General features: G+C 36.7%; 3 protein-coding genes and 1 pseudogene across 3 annotated transcripts; all 4 read right to left on the bottom strand.

The window, feature by feature from the left end:
- Positions 1–5,923: 5,923 nt before the first annotated feature.
- Positions 5,924–6,868, bottom strand: LOC139158941 (olfactory receptor 5AR1-like). The gene has a single exon (XM_070736279.1). The coding sequence runs from the start codon at positions 6,866–6,868 to the stop codon at positions 5,924–5,926; it is 945 nt and encodes a 314-aa protein (XP_070592380.1).
- A 4,751-nt stretch (positions 6,869–11,619) lies between these two features.
- On the bottom strand, positions 11,620–12,744 carry LOC139166371 (olfactory receptor 8D1-like). Its single transcript, XM_070749845.1, has one exon. It carries the CDS (start codon positions 12,742–12,744, stop codon positions 11,620–11,622), a length of 1,125 nt encoding a protein of 374 aa, XP_070605946.1.
- A 6,984-nt stretch (positions 12,745–19,728) lies between these two features.
- On the bottom strand, positions 19,729–20,569 carry LOC139158933 (olfactory receptor 5AR1-like; annotated as a pseudogene).
- A 4,288-nt stretch (positions 20,570–24,857) lies between these two features.
- On the bottom strand, positions 24,858–25,793 carry LOC139158923 (olfactory receptor 5AR1-like). Its single transcript, XM_070736260.1, has one exon. The coding sequence runs from the start codon at positions 25,791–25,793 to the stop codon at positions 24,858–24,860; it is 936 nt and encodes a 311-aa protein (XP_070592361.1).
- Positions 25,794–26,281: the final 488 nt, after the last annotated feature.

Raw genomic sequence — 26,281 nt, 5'->3', positions numbered from 1 at the left:
TTACTTTGGTTTCGAGTGGAGGGGGAAATGGGAAGAAAACAACCACAGGACACGTGTATCAATACCTACCCAAAACAAAAAATGAAGTGATAGCAAATCTGAGGGAATAGACATCAAGTAAAATTGTATGGCACCAGAGAATTTCAGGGAGACAGCCATCCTACCATCACATCATTTCTTAAAGCAAAAACATTGTTACACTGAAGCTGAACTGATGTCATCAAATGTCTGGTTTATATGTGAATCCAAGTAGAGTTGTCTTTCCCCAAAGCACAAACTTCACCTCTCCAGGCTCTGGGTACTTGGAGGATACTAGTATCCCTCCCAGTCCCTAGAGAGGCTGTGATACTCTTCAGATTTGAGTATGTCTTAGACTGTAGCTATTCCTGCACTTGAATAAGAGATTAATTCCATACGAACAAAATAATGGAGCAAATATATAGATGACGATGTCTATGCTTCTACTGTGTGGACAACATCTGGACAAGGATCACATTCAGCTCTGGAGGAAAGTCTCCCCCAAATGTGAAAGGTCTTTGGAAAATTAGTAAACACAAAGCCTTTAAATTCAGTTGGATGGGATTCTTCTGTCATTGTTTCACTTGTCTTGTTCAGGTTGCCTTTTTATTTATTGGGTTATTTTTTAAATGATGTGTAAGGATTTTTTTAATTGTTCATTTTTGTTCTATGAAACTGGAATAGATTGAGTGGGATGGTTTATGAAAATTTGTTGCAAATTAGGGAGCCAGGGTGGCGCAACAGGTAGAGTGCTGTACTGCAGGCCACTGAAGCTGACTGTAGATCTGAAGGTCAGCGGTTCAAATCTCATCACCGGCTCAAGGTTGACTCAGCCTTCCATCCTTCCGAGGTGGGTAAAATGAGGACCCAGATTGTGGGGGCAATATGCTGGCTCTGTTAAAAAGTGCTATTGCTAACATGTTGTAAGCCGCCCTGAGTCTAAGGAGAAGGGCGGCATAAAAATTGAATGAATGAATGAACGAACAAACAAACAAACAAACAAACAAACAAACAAACAAACAAACAAACAAACAAACAAATATCAAAACCAGAAGCGCACACAGAAAACTGATTCAGCTGGGTTCATTAACTTCATCATAAATATAGTAACAGATGAATTTACAATACCATTAGCAGAGTTCTTCTTCCAGTAAACACAAGCAGGAGAGTTAGTTTCATTTCAGCAGAGTACAGAGAGGAAAGTGCAGGGTGGACTGAGTCATACCCAGACTTCCAATTTCAGTTCTCTGCACACACTCAGGTGTGTTTAGCTCCCACTGGCTGACTTAGTTGCTATGGCTATTCATTAGCTGACCTTTTTAACATGGCTCTCCCAGTTCATGAATATCTTAACATGGCTTTATCAATACTTGAAATAAATAAAAAGATGGTGTGAGAATAATTTAAGGAGTCCAGAAAAATAATAAAAGAAAAAACTTTATTTTTTTAAAAAAGCCAAATATGTGCACATTGGACCAAAGAGACAGGGCATAAAACAATATCCATGCTATTGAGGTACCAAAATGCCATATATTTATACTATCCTTCACTGTCCATTGTCTGGACTTCCCCCTTATTACACAACATCCTTATATAACATCATTGGCTAACTTTCACATCTTTTTGCTCTTTCTTCTAGGGCTTTTTGGGACTTTCCAGCATTGTCAGCCATTTTAATTAATCACTTATTTTTCTGCTTATGTTCCAGACTTATGTTTCATCAGGTCAACTTGCCCTCTTACTCTCTCTTTGACTCTCTCTCATTGTCCATCTATCATACCCCCTTAGGGTAAACATATTTTGCTGATTACAATTTTTAAAGGTTAATTGCAAATGGGTATGCCAAACTACACCATGTTTGGATTTCAACATACCATTTCAACATAGCTTGTCCTTTACCCCTTTATCAGGACAAGGGGTTATATGAGGAGATGGGGTTTTCATTTTCCTACAGATGGTTTGACTTTGGTTTTATTTTTAACTGTTTATTGTTGATATTCATGCAGTTCATATCATTAAAGCAGGAGTCTGCGACCTTTTGGACCTTAGGGACCATCAACTTCATAATTTTAAATCCTGTGGACCACTAATATGATTTGCCTAATGACTGGGTGGGTGGGTGTGGCTAGGTGGTCATGTGACTGGTGAGCAGGGTCAACTTGATGTCACTTTCATTGAGGGGTGCTTTGCTGGCCTCCCCTCTCCCCTCCCCTCCCATCCACTCCTTGTCTACGCACCCAGACTCCTTAGGGCCCCAATAGGAAGCAGTTGTTGGAGCTAAGCAGCCATCACAAGAAAGAATTGGAAAAAAACCCCATTCACTTCATATTGGATCTGACTAAGAAGGAAGCTCAGCAGAAGCACCTCACAGAGGACTATGAGCATAGACTTTTGCAAGCATAGGGAAGACCTGTGGTAATACAAGATCAGGTACCAATGATGGAGGCTCAGCAGGCTAAGATTGTCACCCAGTTCCAGGCCATGATACTGTGACACTGGAACAAGGTCCTCCAGCTCTTTTCCACCTGTGGCACTTCCCTCCAGCTTTTGCCCAAAGTCCCACACCAGGAGGCGGAAACAGATCCCAGGTTGGAATTTCGGCCCCCCTCTGAACTTCACAAAAAAACTCCAAAGAGGGAGACTCTCTGCAACAACACAAGGATTCATTGCATGCATCCGGTCCGGTAGTTTGAGGACCCCTGATTTAGTGCAATATAAAAAATGCTAAAAAAATTTCTGCAGACTACCAAAATTTTCTCACAGACCACCAGTAGTTCCATGGACCACCGGTTGATGACCACTGTTTCAAAGTATTGCAGATGATTCCATCCCAACTTGCTCACTCTTCTGGGCAGGATTGTGACACAATCTATGGAGAATTCTACATACACCTGGCAGAGTGCTTATCAGACCATGGGAACACACAGGAAAGGGCAAGACAATTAAATGGGACATAGGGCTGCTATAGAAAAGATACTTAAATTCATTGGGGAAGCAAGAGGAAGACATCAGAGTAACTCCATTTAACCCAAGTAGGAATTGAAGTGGAGAATTTCTCTGCTAGGTTTTCAAGACCTTGCCAGCACAACCACTACTGCTGCTATCTCAGATACTTTTTTGTTTTATCTTTCTTTTGCTTATTTTCTCATCAATTGTGAAAAGCAGGAGAAGGCAGCACTTTGTGAATATGCCATTTATATATCACAATTCAAAAAGCCCAAATCTAAATATCCATGACTAATGTGATATATGCATGTCTGTTTTTAAATTTTGTTTATTTATTGATAGTAACTTTATTAGCATCCTGAAGAAGAAAGAAGGAACTAACAAAAATAATATTAAAAATAGGAAAAAAATAAAATAAAGACGTGCGGGGGGGAGCACAAGGCAAAAGAGCAGGAAAGAAAGGATAAAGAAGTAATTTACAATTTTCGCTTACAGTAGTAATAAGTATAAATGTACCTTTCCCATGTATCTTAACTTCTTCCTTTAGGGCTACAGCTTTTCCTTTTTCTAATATAACACTGGGCAACAACTTGTAACACAATTTCTGTTGAGTTTTATTTTTGAGCTTTTTATAGTTGTTTGTTTGTTTGTTTGTTTGTTTGTTTGTTCGTTCATTCATTCATTCATTCATTTATTTAATTAATTTGTATGCCGCCCCTCTCCGTAGACTCGGGGCGGCATAATTAGGCATGCTGGTTTTTTCTCTGCATCTTATGAGAATGTGACCAATCTAGGTTGCAACATGAGATTAAATTGCATTTTTTCCCATAGCTATCTTGCTAACTTCCCAGGAAATCTTGGTGCAGTCAGTGATGAGTAGGGTGAGTGATTCCACCAAGATTTGAAGGTCATGGAGGCACGGTATCAAGGTAGATGGGATGTACATATAATGGCTGACTATTTTTGGAGCATCAAGTGAGAATGTCCACAGATTAAACACTCCATAAAGAGCTATAAGCAATGTTTTTTACCTTTATATATATACTGTATAATTACCATTTGATTAAAAAAACAACTATTTGTATGAACACAATTTAACCTGCAGTAACTATTATAGCCTTTGTATGAATAAAATTATTCTTTGTAAACAGTATATTTTCTAAGTTTTTCCTTTCCTTTATATGCACTATTTGTATAATTTTGGGGAGTATCCTGTAGCTTAAAAAGTGATAGACGTGATAAACAAAAGTGATAGACGTGATAGATGTGGTTATTTTGGGATCCAGAGGCCAAAAGGTAGTTGAAAATAAGTCACAGATTTAAGACAACGAAATTGCTGTTCCCCAGTGTAATCTTCCATTTTTTTCTAATCATAAAAAACATATTTATTTATTTATTTATTTATTTATTTATTTATTTACTTACTTATGTACTTATGTACTTATTTACTTATTTACTTATTTACTTATTTACTTATTTACTTATTTACTTATTTACTTATTTACTTATTTACTTATTTACTTATTTACTTATTTACTTATTTACTTATTTACTTATTTACTTATTTACTTATTTACTTATTTACTTATTTACTTATTTACTTATTTACTTACTTACTTACTTACTTATTCAATTTTTATGCCACCCTTCTCCTTAGACTCAGGGCGGCTTACAACATGTTAGCAATAGCACTTTTTTGCAATATTATGCATTCATTTTTTTTGGTTTCAAATACAAAAGGGGTTTCCAGTCAGCATAAGTTAGCATATTTCCTTTAACCACAGCTTTCAATTTAGCCAGCTAGTTCCTTTATCTTCACCATCTATTCCTCCATTGTGGGTAATATCAAATCTTTCCAATGTTGTGTATTCCTTCCTTCCTTCCTTCATTCCTTCCTTCCTTCCTTCCTTCCTTCCTTCCTTCCTTTCTTCCTTCCAACATCTAGGTGCAAATCTTCCAAGACCCATGGAAGCTCATTATGTGATTTCAGAGCAAACAGGGTCTTTTGGCCTAATTTATCTCACAGAAAATATTGAGTACATTTTTTTAAAAAAATGTATTGAACATCTTTAAAGTTAGAGACAAACATTTATACAGCTTCCTTCTTTACAACATTTTGGCATCACTAAAACATTTTATATTTTACAGTTATTTCCCCTTCAATTTCTTTGTCTATTCGTTTCTACTGTATGCATAAATCTCACAATTCTGTTTATATACATCATACAATAGTGTATTCTTGCCTATGAGGTTTTATGTATGGTATGTTGTATGTATGATTTTTAAACAATGGGGGTTTTAGACTTTTAATGTTAGATTTATTATTATAGAGTTTTAATATTAGATTTGTCATTGTATACTGTTTTTATCACTGTTGTGAGCCGCCCCGAGTCTGCGGAGAGGGGCGGCGTACAAATCTAATAAATAAATAAATAAAATAAATAAATTCTATTTGTAACGTAGCTTCTATTTCCCTTATAATTGCTTATGGTTGGTACTATTTAGTAACTCCTTTGTCGACTTTCCTCCATTATTCTCTTATCTTTTATCTCTCTTCTCTGGGACAACATTTTGAGAACATTTATTTCTGTATTCTGGGGAAATTGCTTATAGTTTAATTACAACAAAATGCGCCCCCACCCCCAAAAATTAATCAGGAAAAAGAGCCACATTTATGTTACTGGCCTAGAAATTAGGAGACTCTGAGTGCCTGTTCTGCCGAAAGCCTGCTGGGTGATTTTTAGCCACTCATTGTCTCTTGTAAGGTAAATGTCTATGGAGATTCTCAGTCATCCAGGTCATGGTTGTCTCAAAGGTGCTTTTTCAAGAGGCAAATGGACTTTCTGAAAAAACACCTTTGGGACTCCTGTAAGGTACTTGTGGGCAAAAGGGGATGAATGTATTATTCACCACCTTGAGTTATTTGTCAAGCAATAAAAATGGGATAAAATCCTGATAATTAAATCCATGCTCTTGTCCAAGAAGATCTTAAGGCTCCCTTCACCTCCTTGTTTCTCAGGCTGTAAATCAAAGGGTTCAGCAGAGGGATAACAATTGTGTAGAAAACAGCAAGGATTTTGTCACTTGCATCTTGGATGGGAGATCCATTGCTTGATTTTGGTCGGAAATGTAAAATAAGGATTGCCCCGTGGAAGATGGTAACTGCAATTAGGTGTGACGTGCAAGTGGAGAAGGCTTTCAGTCTGCCTGAAGCTGAACTGATCCTCATAATATTGGCAAGAATATACATGTATGAAAGAAAAACACACAGCACGGTAGTTGTTTCTACCAGTCCAGCCACATAAAAAACCAGAAGTTCATTTAGGTGAGTGTCAGTACAGGAGAGCAGGAAAAGAGCTGAGATGTCACAATATACCTGATTGATCTCAAACCGACAGAAGGACAATCTGAAAGTGAAAATGGTATGAAGAAGGGAATGGAAAGAACCCAGGAGATAGGAACTTGCCATCAGAAGAATGCAGACTCTGGGAGACATGAGGACTGGGTACAGCAAAGGTTTGCAGATAGCCACATATCGGTCATAGGCCATTGCTGCAAGGAGAAAGCACTCTACACTCGCCAAGCCTATGACAAAGTACATTTGCGTGGCACACCCAATAAAGGAAATAGATTTTTTATCGTCCAGGAGAATCACCAAAAACCTACAGGCAACCACAGAGGAGAATAATGAATCTATAAAGGATAGATTGCTGAGGAAGAAGTACATTGGAGTGTGGAGTTGGGGGCTGGCCCTTATTAAAGCAATCATTCCTATATTGCCCATTAGTGTAGCCATGTAAAATATCAAGATCACCAAAAAAAGGATAATCTTCAGGACAGGCTTGTTGGTGAAACTTACAAAGACAAACTCCTTGACTTTTGTGGTGCTATTTTCTTCTGTCATTTTCCTTCCAGACCTGCAAGGTTAAAAAACAAAACAAAACAAAACATGGAATCTGTTGAAATGATACTATACCCACTGAAGAAGACACTATTGAAAAAATAACTGTATGTGCAGAAATGGACAGCTTAAGTAAGAAAATAAAAAACAAAGATGAGGAAGAAGAAGAGAAATGTGTGTCTGTGTATACATATTAAAAAACCCAAATTGCTTTTGTGAGGAAATTAAAATCATTCACTGTTACTTTTCATATTCTATTAATTATTCAGCGGTATGAATATCACTATGTTTTTTAAATAAAATGCAAGAAGATAGGAAGGGACGGAGGAAGGAAGGAATTTATCCCTTCCAATTATTTGTTTCTGAACATTCCCCAATGAATTTTACAATTCTACCCACATAATCAAGCTATTTAGTTTATTTAATAAATGCCTGCTTTGATAGGCATTTCAATGCTACTTTGGGGGCTATTAAATATTCATACATAAATATTACCTTTGTAAAATAATATTCATTTTTCTCTACACTTCCTAAAATTAATAGAGATGAGACTTTGTACAATGCAAAGGGCTAAATGAAATATCGATTTAATCTGAGAAACAGTGTAATGCATATTCTAGATAATTAAATACCAGATCATTTTAATGAGAGTAGAGACTAATTTGGGGTCTGTTTGCTTTTTTTGTAGAGTAAACAAAAAGGAAGGCCCTGCACAGTTCATCTGATATCCAAGTTTAGTTTACCTCCAGCTCTGGCAGGATCTTCTTTATAGGCAGAATTCCTACTTTGTCATTTTGAATTCACTATAGAGAATCCTGCTTGTTGGGTGACTGAGCCCCTGGGAAGCATCATTTCTTCTCCTTTCAAAAGTCTTTCTCGGGTTCAGAAGAAAGGCTTTTCTTAGATAGAAATACCCTAAGACTCAGCCAATAGGGAGGCCGTTTCTCTATGCAAAACGTGTATAAAATCAATGGACACAGTGATGAGCAGACTGTCAAGAACCTCAGAGGGTGAAAAGAGTTCCAGAATTCAAGGTAGGTCCATAGAACAGCAAAGGCAAATGAGGGAGACAGCTGTCACATCATTATATCATTTCTCAAAGCAAAAACATTCTTACCCTGAAGCTCCTTATCAAATAAATCAACTAGTGTCATAAAATGTCTAGTTTATATGCATATCCAAGCAAAGTTGTCTTCCCCCACAGTGCAAACCTCATTTCTCCAGGGTCTGGGTACTTGGAGAACAGCTTAGTATCCTTCACAGTCTCTAGAGAGGCTGTGATACTCTTCAGTCTCCAACCAAACATCTATTCCTGGTTTGGTTAAGCGATCAATTCCATGTGAGGAAAGAAAAAACAGACAATGTGTGTGTGTGTGTGTGTGTGTGTGTGTGTGTATTGTGTGTGTGTGTCTTTCTCTCTGTGTGTGTATAAAACATTCTACCTTTATTATTTTTATAAATAACTCAAGATGGAGAACATATATAATAATCTCTCTTCCTCTTATTTTCCCACAAGAATCCCTGTTATCTTTTAACGCTTTATATTTTTCTTATTATTATTTTTTTTTGTATAACACTCAAAAGTTAGTAGAATGAGTGGACTGGCCTTATAAATTCTTGAAACAAAAAGATTTAAAACGAGGTTTTTTACTTTTAACTGTTGCTTCTTGATGTCCATGCAGTTGAGGCCTGGTAAGAAGGTCAGTGGCCCACCAATTGTACATGGGGATCTTAAGCAGAAAGAGAGGACAAAACCCTCTCTTTCCATTGACTCCCAACAAATGGAACCCAAGGGAATCCTGCCTGCCTCAACCAACATAGAGGAGGCACTTGGACATGTGTTTCAATAACCACCAATACACTCGGCATCCATGAATTTATCTAATCCTGCCTTGAAGCTATCCAGGCTGGCAGCTGCACAACCTCTTTTGGAAGTGAATTCCATAAACCAATGACCCTTTGGGTGAAGAAATATTTCCCTCTATTTGTCCTCGCTTCCTTACCTATGAGCTTTAGGGAATGACCCCTTGTCCCAGTACTGTGTAATAGAGAAAATATTTTTTCTCTATCCACCTTTTCTATCCCATGCATTATTTCATATACTTTCAAGGCTGAAGAGACCAAGGTGTTGCAACCTGGTTTCATAAGGTACAAATCTGTCATGAGCCATGGAAATCCATTGTTTGATTTTAGAGCAGTTACTTTTTTTTCTTTTTAGGGCTATCCAGATTTCTCAGCCTAACCTACCCTACAGAAAAGTATTGAGAAAAATATTTTCCTGACAGCAGAGAACTGCTTGAGTATATAGTTCTATTCTTCTAAACCAGTGTTAGAGAGATTCTTCAACAAGCACCTAGGGAAGTTAATAGAGTTGTTCTATGAACAGCTGCTGGACAATAACTAAGCTAGAAGGTCAGTTCAATTCAATGGGTGTGTATTTACGTATCTTTTCTTTGTTTGATTCCGGATCCATGTGATAAGAAGTGGGCTAGACTGTAAATGTTAGCAAGACTGCTTTGTGGACCTAGGAAGAGGGCTGTTGCAGAGCCTAAGGAAGCAAGAAGCGGTTTTGTTCAGTTCCTCAAGTACAGTAATCTAATGGAGATATATTGCAAATCCAACTCCATAGATTATCTCAGGGACCACCTTCTGCCGCATGAATCCCAGCGACCAGTTACGTCCCACACAGTGGGCCTTCTCCAGATCCCGTCAACTAAACAATGTCGGTTGTCGGGGCCCAGGGGAAGAGCCTTCTCTGGCAGCCCCGACCCTCTGGAACCAACTCTCCCCAGAGATTAGAATAGCCCCCACCCTCCTTGCCTTTCGTAAGCCCCTTAAAACCCACCTCTGCCGTCAGGCATGGGGGAATTAAGATAATCTTTCCCACTAGGCTTCTACAATTTATGCATGGTATGTTTGTATGTATGATTGGTTTTTATATAATGGGTTTTTAGCTGTTGTAGTATTGGATTTTTACATTCTGTTTTTTGTCACTGTTGTTAGCCGCCCCGAGTCCACGGAGAGGGGTGGCATACAAATCCAATAAATAAATAAAATAAATAATAAATAAATGACACTCTGGCATGTCTATCAGAAATGCTGGCTTGATAGCTGAACTTACTATTATGGTTATGCAATACTGGTACTGAAGAGGCAGGAGGCAGGAATAGCAACAAGAGCTCTTTATTGGACAACAGTTAGATCCAGCAAAGGAGCCAGGCTGACAGCTCTCCCTTTTATACTGAACTGTCAGATGGTTCAATCAATCAGCGGTCTCCATTTTCCCACTTGTAAAGCGGACCTTGGAGTAAACACTTAACCTTCCTAATATGTAACACCAACCCAAATAGTTATAATTTGGGCAGTAGGGTGAAGGTAATCAGGTAAGAAACTAGATCAGATTTTTTGCTTATTCATTGGATGATTTCTCTTCCATTTACAGACTTCATAGTTTATCCATTCTCTACCTGGGTTAAGACCAGATTATTTATTGGATCGTCTTCTATCTCACACTTCCCAGCAACCAATTAGATCCCACAGAGTTGGCCTCCCCAGGTCCTGTCAGTCAAGCAATGCCGACTGGCAGGACCATGAGGAAGGGACTTCTCTGTGGCAGCTACAGCTCTCTGGAACCAACTCCCCCCAGAGATTTGCACTGCTCCCACCTCCTGGCCTTCCAAAAAGCCTTAAATCATTGCTTTGACAGCAGGCCTGGGGCCATTGAACAACAACACTCTGCTCAGGTCAGAAGCAATGAATGATAGATGGACGAATGTCTTTTAATATTGGGGGGTGGGTGTTTACTGGTGTATACTGTTTTATTGTTGTGCGCCACCCTGAGTCTTTAATTTAATTGATTAAATTAAATTAAATTAATCCAGTCCCATCATGATAAAACAACCAAGTTATGACACCACAGAACACCAACAAGTATATTTCTATCACCCCGTTTGGAATTAGGTGGGTTTAAAACCCAGGAGGAAACTATATTTTTATTTCACCCTTTCTAAAATTTATTTCTAGGAAATCTACAAGAAGTGCATGCATCATATGAAATGGAAGTGCATGGAGAATGGTAGAGGATCCACTAACTGATTTCACAGCTCAGGGTGAAGATGTGCATGGACTGATTTATTGATTTGATTTTTTTTAAGGCTTCCTTCTCATCAAACGACTGTGGTCAACTTATAGAGGACTAAAATATCAAAACAACAAATCTTTAAAAATCATTTTTATTTTGTAATTATCAATCAGACAATTAACTCCAAAACACTTGTAAGCATAGTTGTACACTGATTAGAATGCAATATTGCAGGTTGACTTTGCCCACAGCCAAAGTTTGATTCTGTTTGGCTCAAGATTGACTCAGCCTTCCATCCTTCTAATGTTGGTAAAATGAGGACCCAAATTATTGGGGGCAATATGCTGACATTTATAAACCCTTCAGAGAGTGCTGTAAAGTACTATGTAGTGGTATATAAATTTAAGTGCTGTTGCTAAACATGATCCCATGGTTTCTTGGCCTTGTACCTAGACAGAAAAGAAGTTTTCATGGAAGACTCTAACACTTCATCATCAGCTACATGAAAAGTAAAACATATTAAATCATTTATAACAAAGACCATTCTGCTTTTATATTTCAGAAAAATTATTTACAGATTAATTACAATACCATAGCAAAGCCCCTCTAAATTAGGAAAGTGATTGCCTTGTGAAACAAAAAAATATTTAATTATTTTTACCAGTAGTGGGTTCTAAAATCCTTTACTACTGGTTTGCAAGTGTGCTTGCATGCGTGCGCGATGCTTCTTGGCATGTGCAGAAGTGTTCTGGGCAAGTGGGCGGAGCCTCCCACCACTGGCGCTACTGGTTCTAAGAACCGGGTCAAACCGGGAGCAACCGCTGGTTTTGACCCAGGCTCTTCTCCAAGAACTTCTTAAGGCATCCTTGACCTCTTTGTTTCTCAGGCTATAAATCAAAGGGTTCAGTAAGGGGATAACAATTGTATAGAAAACAGCAAGAATTTTGTCACTCATATCTTGATGGGGCAGTTTGCTGCTAGATTTTGGTTGGAAGTGCAAAATAAGGATTGCCCCATGGAAGATGGTGACTACGGTGAGGTGTGAAGTGCAGGTGGAGAAAGCTTTCATCCTGCCTGCGGCCGAGTGAATTCCTATTACAATGTTGGTGAGAATGTATATGTAAGAAACCGCTACACTCAGAATGGTGATTATTTCCACAAGCCCAGCCACATAAAAGATCAGAAGTTCATTGATATAAGTATCAGAACAGGAAAGTGATAAAAGCGCAGTGATGTCACAGAAAAAATGATTGATAACCGAACTACAAAAGGAGAGTTGGAAAGTAAAAATAGTATGTATAAAAGAATGTAAAAGACCAAGAACATAGGAACCTGCCACCAGAAGAATACAATCCTTGGGAGACATGAGGACAGGATACAACAAGGGCTTGCAGATAGCTACGTACCGGTCATAAGCCATTGCTGCAAGAAGAAAGCATTCTGCACTCCCTAAACCTATAAAAAAGTACATCTGTATTGCACATCCAGTATAGGAAATTGAGTTTTTATCTGCCAAAAAGTTCACTAACATCTTTGGAGCAAACACAGAAGAGAAGCATGCATCCAGAATGGATAAGCTGCTGAGGAAAAAATACATAGGGGTGTGGAGACAAGCACTGGTCCCTATCAAAGCAACCATTCCTAGATTTTCAATCAAAGTGATTACATAAATGAGAAGGAATATTAAAAAGAGGATGCTCTGTATTTTAGGATTGCTTGTTAATCCTACAAATATGAAGTCCTTGACAGCCATGGTAACGTTTTCTTCAAAGATCACGTCCAGATTTTTTTCACCCATATCTGCAAAATTCCAAAGTGTAAATAAGGAAAAACTTTTTTTGTTTGTTTTTGTACAACACAAATGAATGTAGAGAGTTTATTGCCATTGGTAGAAACATAGAAACATAGGAGACTGATGGCAGAAAAAGACTTCATGGTCCATCTAGTCTACACTTATACTATTTCCTGTATTTTATCTTAGGATGGATATATGTTTATCCCAGGCATGTTTAAATTCAGTTACTGTGGATTTACCAACCACGTCTGCTGGAAGTTTGTTCCAAGGATCTACTACTCTTTCAGTGAAATAATATTTTCTCACGTTGCTTTTGATCTTTCCCCCAACTAACTTCAGATTGTGTCCCCTTGTTCTTGTGTTCACTTTCCTATTAAAAACACTTCCCTCCTGAACCTTATTTAACCCTTTAACATATTTAAATGTTTCGATCATGTCCCTCCTTTTCCTTCTGTCCTCCAGACTATACAGATTGACTTCATTAAGTCTTTCTTGATACGTTTTATGCTTAAGACCTTCCACCATTCCTGTAGCCCGTCTTTGGACCCGTTCAATTTTGTCAATATCTTTTTGTAGTAAGTAAAACTAATTAAATAAAGTGGTAGAAATCTTTTGGTAATAAATCTGGGTTCCAAATAAATAATTATGTCAGTTTGTTGCCTTCAGGCAGAAAAACCAATAAATCATTTTGAACTGGCTTAGGAATTTAACAATTATATTTAATCTATAACTTGATGTACCTCAGAACTGAATGACATTGAAGCAAATTTATTTTATATGAATATTATATTATACTTTATTGGTTAATGCTTAAAAAGTATCCTGGACTACTATTGGCATGATGCTATCCCTTAAATCTATGATGCTGTATTCATCCTGCCATTTAATACAAAACTAACCCTAATTCTATCACAACACTATCTATAGTTCTGGAAAGAGAACATTAAGAGAATTTTAGTTTAACACATGGTCATCAAATTAACAGAATTTGCAGCCCTACCTTATTTTTTTTTTTTACTAATTTTCATAATTTCCTGAATAAGCAACTAAACATGTTCAGATTCCTTAGAGGTCAGTAAGGGGCGAGCATAAGTGCACTAGTGTGCCTTCCGTCCCCTGTCCAATTGTCTCTCCTATATCTTATATATCTTTTCTCCCATCTATATATCCTTCCTCTACTCTTCATTGATGTATTCTGTTCTCATATCTCTTCTTCTATCCTTTCCCTGATATTTACTACTACACATTTTTATTCTCCTTAACTTTCAATTTGTATTGGAATAAATAAATAAATAAATAAATAAATAAATAAATAAATAAATAAATAAATAAATAAATAAACAAACAAACAAACAAATAAATGGTAATAACTGGTAATTAAAAATGCCACGAATAAGCCTGAAGCACATGATCATTTATATATGTATGCACACAAAATTTTAAAATTACTAGAATTTCTTTAAATTTTTCAAATGTAAGCAAAAATCACCATTAAATAAAGACGTCCAGGTAGATATGAACTTCTCCCATTGAAAAACTGCAATTTTTCACTTTAAAATGATGGCAGATTTTGCACAAAATATAATCTGTGGCAGGTAAATGACAATCAGATCACACCATTTGTTTGCCTAATGCAGGTCAGAATGTGCATTAGAAATAAAGTTACATGCAATAACTATGTTAAGTTTCTGCATCTCCTGCCCTACCATTTCCAAATACTTTCTGTGTTTTTTTTGTTTTAAATTAGTTATACCATTACACTGTAGATGACCTACAGAGTAGGTCCAGCTTTTGTTTTTTAGAACTTCTAAGAAGAATAAGAAAAACAAGACTTTGTATAACATTCAGAATGTTTTTTGCTCCATCTCCAAGTTTGACAGCTACTCAAAACATGTGTTGGATTGAAAACAGAATTAAAAACAAGCGGAAAATGGAAGAACAAGTGTCTGGAAATTGGAAAGGGGGGAAATGGATATCTTAAACCAAATAGTTCTGGGGGAAAAATCAATGTACATAGTCTAATTAACCAATAGTCTTCTTAAGTCCCCATATCATACTGTTGTAAAACAGGTTGCTGTCTTTGGACACTCTATATAATAGTTATTTAAAGATGTTTTGTCCCTTTAAGTCTCAAAGGGGCTTTTTTCAAGAAGCAACTGGACTTTCTTGTTTTGAAAAACAAGAAAAAAGTCCAGTTGCCTCTTGAATAAGCAGCTTTGGGACAGCTATGACCTGGATGACTGAGAATCTCCATCAGATGTATCCCTTTAAGTCGTTTCTTTCAGGTGAAAATTAAAAGGATCAAAACTAACATAGTATAAAGCAAATATTTACTTACCTTGGAAACAGCCTTTGCAGAAATTTAATATAATTCACAGCTGGAGTAAGAAGGAAGAGACACTCAATTCTCTTATGCTTTAAAAACTAAATTTCATTGATAGATTTTCAAGGCAGCAGCCTTTTTTCCAGCTGTATAATGGTTTGTTGATTAATAATAATGGCGGTAAAATCATAAGTTTCAGTCAAAGAAGATAATGCAAGCAGTACATGCATTTTTAATCATCAGTCCCATGATTAATTATATTATTTAATACCGAAAGGACTGCTTTATTTTCTTCATTAACCTGCCTGACCACATGTGGTCCTAACACTTCTGCTCAACTATTCCAACTTCGCAGCTGGTTTCTAATTTTCAATCTCTGCTTTTTTGCAGTTCTTAGCATAAATAGAAAATGCCTGCTGATCTGAATTTGTACAATATGTCCTTGCATAAGTCTCTGAAGCAACTTGCCTTGGCTGTTCTTGGAGAAGTTAAAAGGAATTTAATTTATTCCCTTCTGCATTTTTAAACCGTTCTGAGGTCCCCTGCAAAGTTTGTATCTCAGCAGAATGAAAATGGGACACTTTAGTTACCTGTTTTCTTTCCTACATTACCCCCAAGAGGCAGCATAGTTTTCATAAAGTCATAAATTTTGAACTACTGTGATTTATGCACCTCCTAAATCAGAAGTGCATGGTCTGGTCTTCTTCATAAATGTCTGTAATGCACCTAAGTTTTATCTTTTTTTTAATCTGTATCTTTTTAATTTGGTTTTAGAAAATGGTTTTTCTTTTTTATTTGACTTCCCTGTATAGTTGGATATTTTGGAATAATAATTATAACAGGGCCCCAAGAAGTTTTCATATATTAATGATATTGATTTACATATATATGAGAAATCGCTCATTAATTTATTTATTTATTCAATTTCCATGCTTCCCAACTCCCTAGGGACTCTGGGTAGCTCACAACCACAAATATAACATCCAAATAATACTAAAAACCTACCTTAATCTTATTTTAATATAAATTTGGGGTCTTACCTGCTTACTGGAAACATAGAAGTAAATTAGATTTTATGATGGATAAAGTCTAGAAATTTATATGGACTTTTACCCTCTTTAGAGGGATATTAAACAAGACTTACAAAGATGGGATAAACTGCGCCTATCACTATTGGTTAGAATTTCTGTAATTAAGACAAACATTTTACCAAAGATGCTTTTAAAAAATTCTGGACATTATCAATACTTGCAACCAATAATCCATTTAAACAATGGCAGAAGGATATTTCTGAATTCATATGACAAGGGAAAAAACTAAGATTTAGATACCAGCTATTGCAAGATGCTAAGGAAAAAGGGGATTTGAGCTTACCAGACTTGAAATTGTATGTTGATGCATGCTGTCTGACCTGGTTAAAAGTGTGGGTGAAGCTCCAGAACAAGAGGTTACTTGAATTAGCAGGACATGAATTAAGGTTTGGATGGCACAGTTATTAATGGTATGATAAAACTAAAGTTAATGTTAATTTTAATAATCATTTTTCTAGATGTATCATACTAAGAGTTTGGAATAAATATAAAACAAGCTTCTCTATGAAATTCCCTTTTTAAATATCCCATCCTCCTCATCAGGAAGTTTTTTTTAATGATGGTGAAACCAGATGGGTGGACATATGGTAAAATACTATCTTTCAACTCTGGTGACCCTACATTAAAATTGAGGGAAGAATGTGAATTAGAAGGTTATATTTGCCATTGGATTACATGTAAACAACTGAAAGAAAGATTAAAGATTAAAAAGTTATGGGTTTGACTTTGTTAAGAATGCATTGGAAATCTTACTATGTGGTAACGCTGAACACATTATTGCTGAAATTTATAAAATGTCATTGAAATTGAATTTTGAAAGTGAACATGTAAAACATTGTATGATTCAGTGGGCAAAGAATTTTGAATATAATGTGATGCTTGAACAATGGGAAAATACGTGGATGAAGACTTTAAAATTTACACAAAACTATCATTTAAAAGAAAAGGTTTATAAAGCGTATCACTGGTATTTAATATTTTATAAGTTATCTAAATTGTATAAGAGTGTTTAAAATGAATGTTGGAAGTGTAAAAGTAAAGAAGGAACTTTTTATCATTCATGGTGGATATATCATAAAACAAAGAAATTTTGGAGTAAGATTCATATTTTAATACAGAAAATTCTTAAAACAAGGATAAAGATGAAACCAGAAATTTTTCTTTTGGGTTTAATGGGAAAAGATTTGGCTAGTGACAAGCTGGGAAACTTGGACCATAAGATTTGTGCTGGAGCAATCCATGGACAGACCATTGAAGCTGGGTGAGATAACTTCCAACTCTTACTCTGAAGACTGAACCTAAGTACAATAATTTTTTTTAAAAATAACCTCCAAGCACTAAGGAAGCAGTGATTAGACACACAGAGAAGACTAAAGACTGAAAATTAAAAGGTGAAATAAATGCCTAGAGAAAGCTTTAAAATATAGAAAGTCTGGAAAAAAGCTTAAACAATAAGAAAGCTGTCTTTCTTATTTGTATCTTTAACCCCCCTGGACTTATAGAATAATCAGCTGTTTTTGACATACTGTTTAATATTGGAATTTGGAGTAGGAGGGCCATCTACTGGAATAAGAGGGGCAGTATAGCATGAGAACTTTCAATGAAAGTGAGGAATTTCTAAAACACATCAAAAGAAAGTAAACAATACCTGGAAGGAAACCTGGACTTGATTCTATTTTAGAAGATGATTTGGATATTTTGAAAAGGTTAGTGAGATAATAATAATAATAATAATAATAATAATAATAATAACAACAACAACAACAACAACAATAACAATAACAATAACAATAACAATAATAATAATAATAATAATAATAATAATAATAATAATAATAATAATAATGCTTCTTGACCTCTCAGTGGCTTTCGATACCATCGACCATGGTATCCTTCTGTGCCGGCTGGAGGGGTTGGGTGTGGGAGGCACTGTCCTCCAGTGGTTCTCCTCCTACCTCTCTGGTCGGTCGCAGTCGGTGTTAGTGGGGGGTCAGAGGTCGACCTCTAGGTTTCTCCCTTGTGGGGTGCCTCAGGTGTCGGTCCTCTCCCCTGTTGTGGTTAGCAGAACACTCCCCCCTGCTATTTAATATCTACATGAAACCGCTGGGTGAGATCATCCAAGGGCATGGGGTGAGGTATCATCAGTACGCTGATGATACCCAGTTATACATCTCCACCGCATGTCCAGTCAGTGACGCAGTGGAAGTGATGTGCCGGTGCCTGGAGGCTGTTGGGGTCTAGATGGGTATCAACAAGCTCAAACTCAACCCTGACAAGACGGAGTGGCTGTGGGTTTTGCCTGCCAAGGACAATTCCATCTGTCCATCCATTACCCTGGGAGGGGAATTACTGACCCCCTCAGAGAGGGTTCATAACTTGGGCATCCTCCTCAATCCGCAGTTAACATTGGAACATCATCTTTCGGCTGTGGCGAGGAGGGCGTTTGTCCAGGTTAGCCTGGTGCACCAGTTGCGGTCCTATTTGGACAGGGAGTCATTGATCACAGTTGCTCATGCCCTCATCACCTCGAGGTTCAACTACTGCAATGCTCTCTACATGGGGCTACCTTTGAAAAGTGTTCAGAAACTTCAGATCGTGCAGAATGCGGTCGCAAAAGCTATCGTGGGGCTTTCCAGAGTTGCCCACGTTTCACCAACACTCCGTGGCTTGCACTGGCTGCCGATCAGTTTCAGGTCACAATTCAAAGTGTTGGTAATGACCATTAAAGCCGTACATGGCAGCGGACCAGAATACCTCTGGAATTGCCTTCTACTGCACGAATCCCAGTGGCCGATAAGGTCCCACAGAGTTGGCCTTCTCCAGGTCCCGTCGACTAAACAATGTCATTTGGTGGGCCCCAGGGGAAGAGCCTTCTCTGTGATGGCCCTGGCCCTCTGGAATCAACTCCCCCCAGAGATTAGAACTGCCCCCACCCTCCTTGTCTTTCACAAATTACTTAAGACCCACCTGTATCGCCAGGCATGGGGGAACTGAGACACCTTCCCCAGGCTTTTATACTTTATGTTTGGTATGCGTGTGTTGCATGGTTTTAAATGATGGGGTTTTAGATGTTTTTAATATTAGATTTGTTTCATTGCAATATTGTTTTATTATTGTTGTGAGCCGCCCCGAGTCTTCGGAGAGGGGCGGCATACAAATCTAATAAATTATTATTATTATTATTATTATTATTATTATTATTATTATTATTATTATTATTATTAATTCCACATTATTTGGCAGATAATGATAATAAACCTCTTATTCAACACTGGAGAATATCAAATATTATCAGACATGACTTTGTTTCCCACTTTCAATATGAATATTTTCAATAACATCTGAAGATCAATAACTGGTCAAAAACCTCATGCCTAAGAACCACAATCTGAAATATTGATCAATTGTAAATAGCTTGAATATGATTGCAATCCAGGAAAGAGCAGAATTAAAGTGTCTCTATTGTTCTGCTCTTCCATTTTGCAAAAACAGACTTTCTAATCATTCTTTGAAAGGCACATTTCATTTCTTGATTCCTCAAGGCATAGATCATGGGATTCAGCATAGGGATCATCACTGTGTAGAACAGAGAGGCCACCTTGTCTTGATCCAGAGTGTAAGTAGAAGTTGGTCGTAGATACATGAAGAAAATTGTCCCATAGAAGATGGCCGCCACAGTCAAGTGGGAACTACAGGTGGAAAAGGCTTTACGTCTACTCTCAGTGGAGCTAATCCTTAAAACAGCAATCAGGATGCAAGAGTAAGAGGTGAAAATAGTCATTGTGGTGGTTACACAGTTGATACTAACCAGAGCAAATATAACCATCTCATAAAAATGGGTGTCAGAACAGGAAAGCTTAAGCAGAGGAGGAATATCACAGAAATAATTGTTGACTTTATTTGAGCCACAAAATGTTAAAGTAAATGTAAATGTGGTGTGTGTAAATGAATGAAACAAGCCAACCGCATAAGAACCAGCTACAAGCCAAGCACACATTTTCCTGGACATAATGACAGGGTAATCAAAAGGCTTACAAATAGCCACATACCGGTCATAGGCCATTACAGCCAGCAGAAGGCATTCTGTAATTCCAAAGATAACAAATATAAACATCTGAGCTGCACAGGCTGAAAATCTAATGGTTTTTCTCTCTGCTAAAAGATCCACCAACATTCGGGGAGTGATGGCTGAAGAATAACAGATATCCACAAAAGCTAAATGACTAAGGAAAAAGTACATGGGTGTTTGAAGCTGTGCATCAGATCTGATTAGTAAAATCATCCCCAGGTTCTCCAATAAGGTGACAGCATACACATTTAGGAAGAGAACAAAGAGAGGCAATTGTAGCTCTGTCTGGTTTGTCAATCCAAGGAAAATGAATTCATTTATGCTAGTACGATTCTGCCAGGTCATTTCCCCAGCATGAGTTCCTGTTTAAAATATGAAACAATACATTGAAATGAAATGTTTACCTAGACCAAATGGACAATGTCATATAACCATCAATTGTTCTCAGTTAAAACAAGATTTTGTAACTCTTTAGATTTTAAAAATAAAATTTTACAATTATATGTAAAAGACAAAAAATGAAACATAATCTGATAACTAAAAATCCCTAACAGTTCTAACCTACCTACAACTTTGCTGACAGCTTTTCCCCAGATGGTTTTTCCTTTTAGTTGTGTCCTTTGTAAAAAAAAATAATAATAAAAAATTCTATTCTCTCTCTTCCTGGGTATATTTTACTCATATATTACTAGCTTCCATATTTTTCTATCAACTCACTTTTTATGAACTTTGCAATACCTGGTTCACTAACATGTTTATTGTCGTGTTTGTCTTCCTGAACTTAGCCTCTTAAATGCCAGACATCGAATTCATTAATAACTAACTTACTTGTAATATGAAGCATTGCGTCTCTGTGATTATCTAAGGAGATACCTCGAGGAGAATATTTATTCATGTTCTGGGGCCTCTGGGACTTCCCTTTTAACAACACTGTAGCATTTCTTCTGTGTCAGCTGGATACTCAGAATCTATTGCCTTGCTATCTCCCAAAGCTCTCCTTTGTTTGCTTAAACAACCCAAATTGCAATGTTCTGCTGAATTCCAGTGATGGGCTACCAAAAGGTTTACTACCACACTGTGGGCGTGGCTTATGCAGGACGTTCTGCATTTTCTTTCAACATCTTTCACTGCAAATTAGGTGCTCTGGGTTGGAGCTCCATTTTCGCTACCCCACTGCATCTCCCGTCCCCCCCCCCCCCTCCATCCAAGCAGTAACCCACCTCTGCTGACTTCCTATATAATGCGTTAAGGGCTAAAAAAAAATTAGCAAGGGGTTCTCTGCCCGGTTGCTGGGTGAACATGGCCATGGTGGGCATGGCTTAATTGGCCTTCTGCACCATGGCAAGAGAGGCATTTTTGCCCTCCTGGGCTCTGGAACCGTTTCTTGAGCCTCCAGGAGGGCAAGAATGGCCTCTCCAGGCTCCAGAAGCCCTCTGGAGGCTGGAAATGGGCCTGTTTCAGGCCTTCCTGAGCCTACATATGCACCTTGCACTTAGCTGCATCCAAACAGGCAGCATAGGGACTCCTGGGAGAGGCGGGTTGGATGGACAGGGCCTGTTAGTACAGGGTACATGATTGTTAGGGATTGCCATTGTAAACTGCATATTGTAAACTGTACCAAACTTGTACTTAAAGAGTTAATGTGCACTTAAAGGGTTAACTTGTACTTGAAGAGTTAATCTTCAAGGCTGTTTCGTCACTTCCTCATTGAAGCTATAAAAGCTCATTATATTGCTTGGCTGTTTCCTTTACTTTTGCCTGAGACGGGGGAGTTGTGTTTAAGCTTCATGCTTGTATAAACTTTGTGCTTTTATCTATATTGTATTTTGCTTTGTGCTAATCTTGTAATTGCTCAGTGTGTATTATTCTGTATTTGCTTCGTGCTTATTCTGGATTGTTTATATTTTGTTTATATGTAAATAATATTTATTTAACTAAGTCTGTGTCTTGGCTTTATCACACATCCACGCTCTGTTAAAATTCTCTGCTCGGTGTTGTCGAAGGTTTCATAGCTAACCGTGACAAGCCAACAGGGCCAATCAGGAGTGGGATTTGGGGGTTCTCCAAACTGCACAGAATCTTAGCTAGAGGTTCTCCCGAACCCCTACAAACCCCCAGCAGCCCTCTTCTGCATTAAGGGTATATTTGTCAACCCCATTAAGAAGCTCTGCTTTAAACATACCATAGCTATTTTAACGTAGAAAAGATTATTGTTTCCACCTATCCACTGAGTTCCACTAATAAAGCCGACTATCATTGTAGCTTTGTAAACATTCTGTTTATACTAATAACTGGAGATCTTTATGGTACACATTGCTGTTATTGGAATTTACTACATTAAAATGTGTTAAGCTTTGACTAATGTCTAAGCCTAGTCTCAGTTGACCAAAAACATGATGTGAACCTATGGGCCTATCTGGTGACACAAGAAATTAGAGTGAATGTAGAATATTGGTAGGGAGAAGGAGCACAGGTAGTGAATGAAAAAAATATTCCCAGGTAGATAGTTTTTCTAGTCAAATGAATGGAAAACAAAGCTAAGAGAAGAGAGGGTAAGGAAGCTGTTTGAAACAATGAATAAAACAAAGAGATATCAAGGACAGCAAAAATAAAAAATGAAAACCATGCATAGTTTTGAAGAATGCTATGGATATTAAGTTACAAATGCTAGAAGGATAAAATCAGTTCTCAAGAATAAAGAATGTATATTAAGAAAAAAGACAGAACCTGAAAGGCTCCTACAAAACTAACACATCTGTTAGTGTGTGCGTAAAACTTTTTATTTCATATGATACAGAGACACAATGTATATCACGAAAAAAATTGTCTAGAATGCATAAAGAAAACCCAATTTTTTGTGGACATATGAACAACAGGAAATTATATTTTATCATGTCTGATACTCATTTACACTGATTCAAAGGATTTAAAAGATTAATATACAGCTGAGACCAGAAGAACTTTTCTTTTTGGAATTGATGGACATACAGTTGGGGAAAAAAATAATGGAGCTTTGTTTCTATCTATTATAACTGCAGTGAGATTATTGGGTGCACAATGTTAGAAAGATTTACAATGGAGAAATGGTTGGTGAAGATGATGGAACTTGCTGAGATGGCTAAATTGATTTATTTGATCAAAGAAAATACAATATCTATGTTTACTGATGATTAGAAACTTGGGGACTTTTAGCATAAAAGAGAGAAAAATTATTTACAGTTTTGATGATTAGACAGGATAGATTATAAAAAGAATTAAATTGTAACCATAGAATAAGAGATAAATTTATACAGTATTTGTGCTTATAGCTATTGTAAAGAAAATTGAAAGCTTTTTTGTCTCTTTTTGTTTCTTTTCTATTTTCTTTTACTTTTTTCTTTCTTGCACTTTTACTCTTTGATTTCTTCTTTTTTCCCCTAACTTTCATTAGTTTGCATAATTTTTTAACTTTCTTTTTCAAGCTCTTCAATAAAAATAATATTTTAAAAATGATACAGAGACAGAAAAAATTAAAAACTATACAATAAAATTAATTCAGAATTTTAAAAAATCAGTTACAATGTTACAATTATGGATGAAATCTTTAAAGTTTACACCAAGTCATAACTTAAAGGAAAATTGCTAAAAAATGTTCTATAAATGATATACAGCTCCATCCATGATATCTAAGATAAGCAAACCATATAGCAATAAACATTGGGAATGCCACAACACATAGAGTGGACATGTAGAAAGAAACCTGAAAGCAGTGCAAAGATAGTGCTACATAGAAAAAGCGATAATGGCTTTTGTGTAAAATAACATTAAATACTTAAAGAGAATTCTAAATTTTAATAGGCAGGGGATGGCAGCAGTACTGAGTTAGAAAGGGTGGCTTAAAGTTTATACGAATGTTGCAGAACCAATTGATAAGAAATACATGTGTGGCTCATAGTTCATTCAAATGCCATGATCTATATATTTATTTTAAGTGTATGATGGGTAATGGGATCACTGAGAATGCATACCAGATCTTAGCAACAATTCCCATGAGTGCACAATGTAAAGGAAACTATGGGCAAGCTGGTTTACACCTATTCCTTGGAGATTCAAATCTGCATCCACCAGAAAGCAAACTGATATTTTGCTTCAACAAATTAAACAAATTAAATTTCATAATATTTATACACAGAAAAAAAAATAATTTATCCTCAAATATTATATCCTGAAATTATATTTCTCAAAAATGTATGCAGATTAACAGATTATGTATAAAACTTTGAAAATAATAAAAGATTTTATTCTCCAGTTGCTCACTCAGATACTTAAATAAATAGTTAGAGAAGGAAATCTAAAGTCGTTCAAACATTTAGCATTGATATTATTAGCAGGATCACATTATGTCATTTTGTGGCATTGTAGCGTTATAAATACCATCAGATCACCTGTTTAATGTTTTCTGTGAAAGCAAATATATATCCATAGAAAACTAGAATTTGAAAGAAAAGTTGTCCTTGCAGGTTTACTGTAGTCTTAATAGTTATAGGTTTACCTGGCTGTGTGTCAGCCCATACAGAACCCCATTTCAAATTAAAGTTGTATATACAATGTACAAGTGTCTATACTTTTACTAACCTAATATTGTACTTTCAAATTACAGCAATTTCCCCAAAATTTTCTGAAATGCCTCCTTTATATCTTTGTTCCTCAAACTGTAGATGAGAGGGTTCAGCATGGGAATCACCACTGTGTAAAACAAAGATGCCACTTTGTCTTCTTGCAGTGTATATGTGGAACTGGGCCGTAAGTACATAAAAAAGATTGCCCCATAGAATAAGCTGACAACAATCAAATGAGAAGAACAGGTAGAAAAGGCTTTGGATTTGCTCGTATTGGAGTGGATCCTCAGAAGAGTAGACAGAATACAGGCATATGAAATCAGAATGATCAGTGTAGTGCTTATACAATTTATACTTACTTGTACAAATATCACTATCTGATGAATGTGAGTATCAGAGCATGAAAGTTTTAGCAGTGGAGGGATATCACAAAAAAAATGATCAATCACATTTGGTCCACAAAAGTGTAAACTAAAGACACACACATTATAGAAAACTGAATAACAAATGCTTAGAACATATGAAACAGCTACTAGCCAGCTACACCATTTTTCTGACATGATGATTGGATAATTCAGTGGGCGACAGATGGCCACATAGCGATCAAAGGCCATCACAGCTAGTAGAAGACATTCACTGCTCCCACCAAGGACAACAAAGAACATTTGAACTGCACAGCCAAATATTCCAATGATTTTTTTCTCCATTAAAATATCCACCAACATTTTAGGAGTAATGGCTGATGAATAACTGATATCTGCAAAAGCCAGATTACTAAGGAAGAAATACATAGGAGTGTGAAGCCGGACATCAAATCGGATTATAAAAATAATCGCCAAATTTGCTACCACAGTAATGATATACACAATTAAAAACAAAATGAATAAAGGGAGTTTGAGTTCGGGCTTACTTGTAATACCCAGAAAAATAAATTGGGTAACTCTTGAGTGATTGAACAGAAACTTCTCCATCCACCTGAACTTCCTGTTGAGAATTTAAAAAGAAAGCAAAATAAAAGCAGACATATTAAATATCTAGGCATTAATAAATATCAGTGGGCATTCTGAAATATATACACTTATTCTTTAGCAGTACTATATTCACTCAATCCAGACCATTGCATAAATAAAATAAAAAGTTAAGCCATCAATAATACACTGGTACATTGTGTGTGTACTAAACATCCTTTAATTAATTTATGTATTTATTTATAATTTTACCTCTTTTGGGACCTCTTTTGAGACCCTTTATATTCTTAGGTGTTATATGCTGGGAAAATTAAAACCAGGGAGGAAATCTTGACACCTCTCATTGGCGTACTTTTAGATCAGACCAGGAAACCTCCAACCTAAGGTTCAATTTGGCCACTGAGTCTTCCTGAGTGATGTGCAGCATTTTATCCTAACTGTGGCCCTCAAATAGCAATCAGATTGTTTTGGTATCAGAGGTTTTGTTTGTT

Source organism: Erythrolamprus reginae, chromosome 1 (genome assembly GCF_031021105.1).
Source record: "Erythrolamprus reginae isolate rEryReg1 chromosome 1, rEryReg1.hap1, whole genome shotgun sequence".
NCBI lineage: Eukaryota > Metazoa > Chordata > Lepidosauria > Squamata > Dipsadidae > Erythrolamprus > Erythrolamprus reginae.
Note: the sequence above shows the minus strand (reverse complement) of the source record. Positions and strands in the feature narration are given on the sequence as shown.

Coding starts and splice junctions, on each gene's coding strand:
- LOC139158923 (XM_070736260.1), bottom strand. CDS start 25,793: ATGGAGAAGTTTCTGTTCAATCACTCAAGAGTTACCCAATTTATTTTT.
- LOC139166371 (XM_070749845.1), bottom strand. CDS start 12,744: ATGGGTGAAAAAAATCTGGACGTGATCTTTGAAGAAAACGTTACCATG.
- LOC139158941 (XM_070736279.1), bottom strand. CDS start 6,868: ATGACAGAAGAAAATAGCACCACAAAAGTCAAGGAGTTTGTCTTTGTA.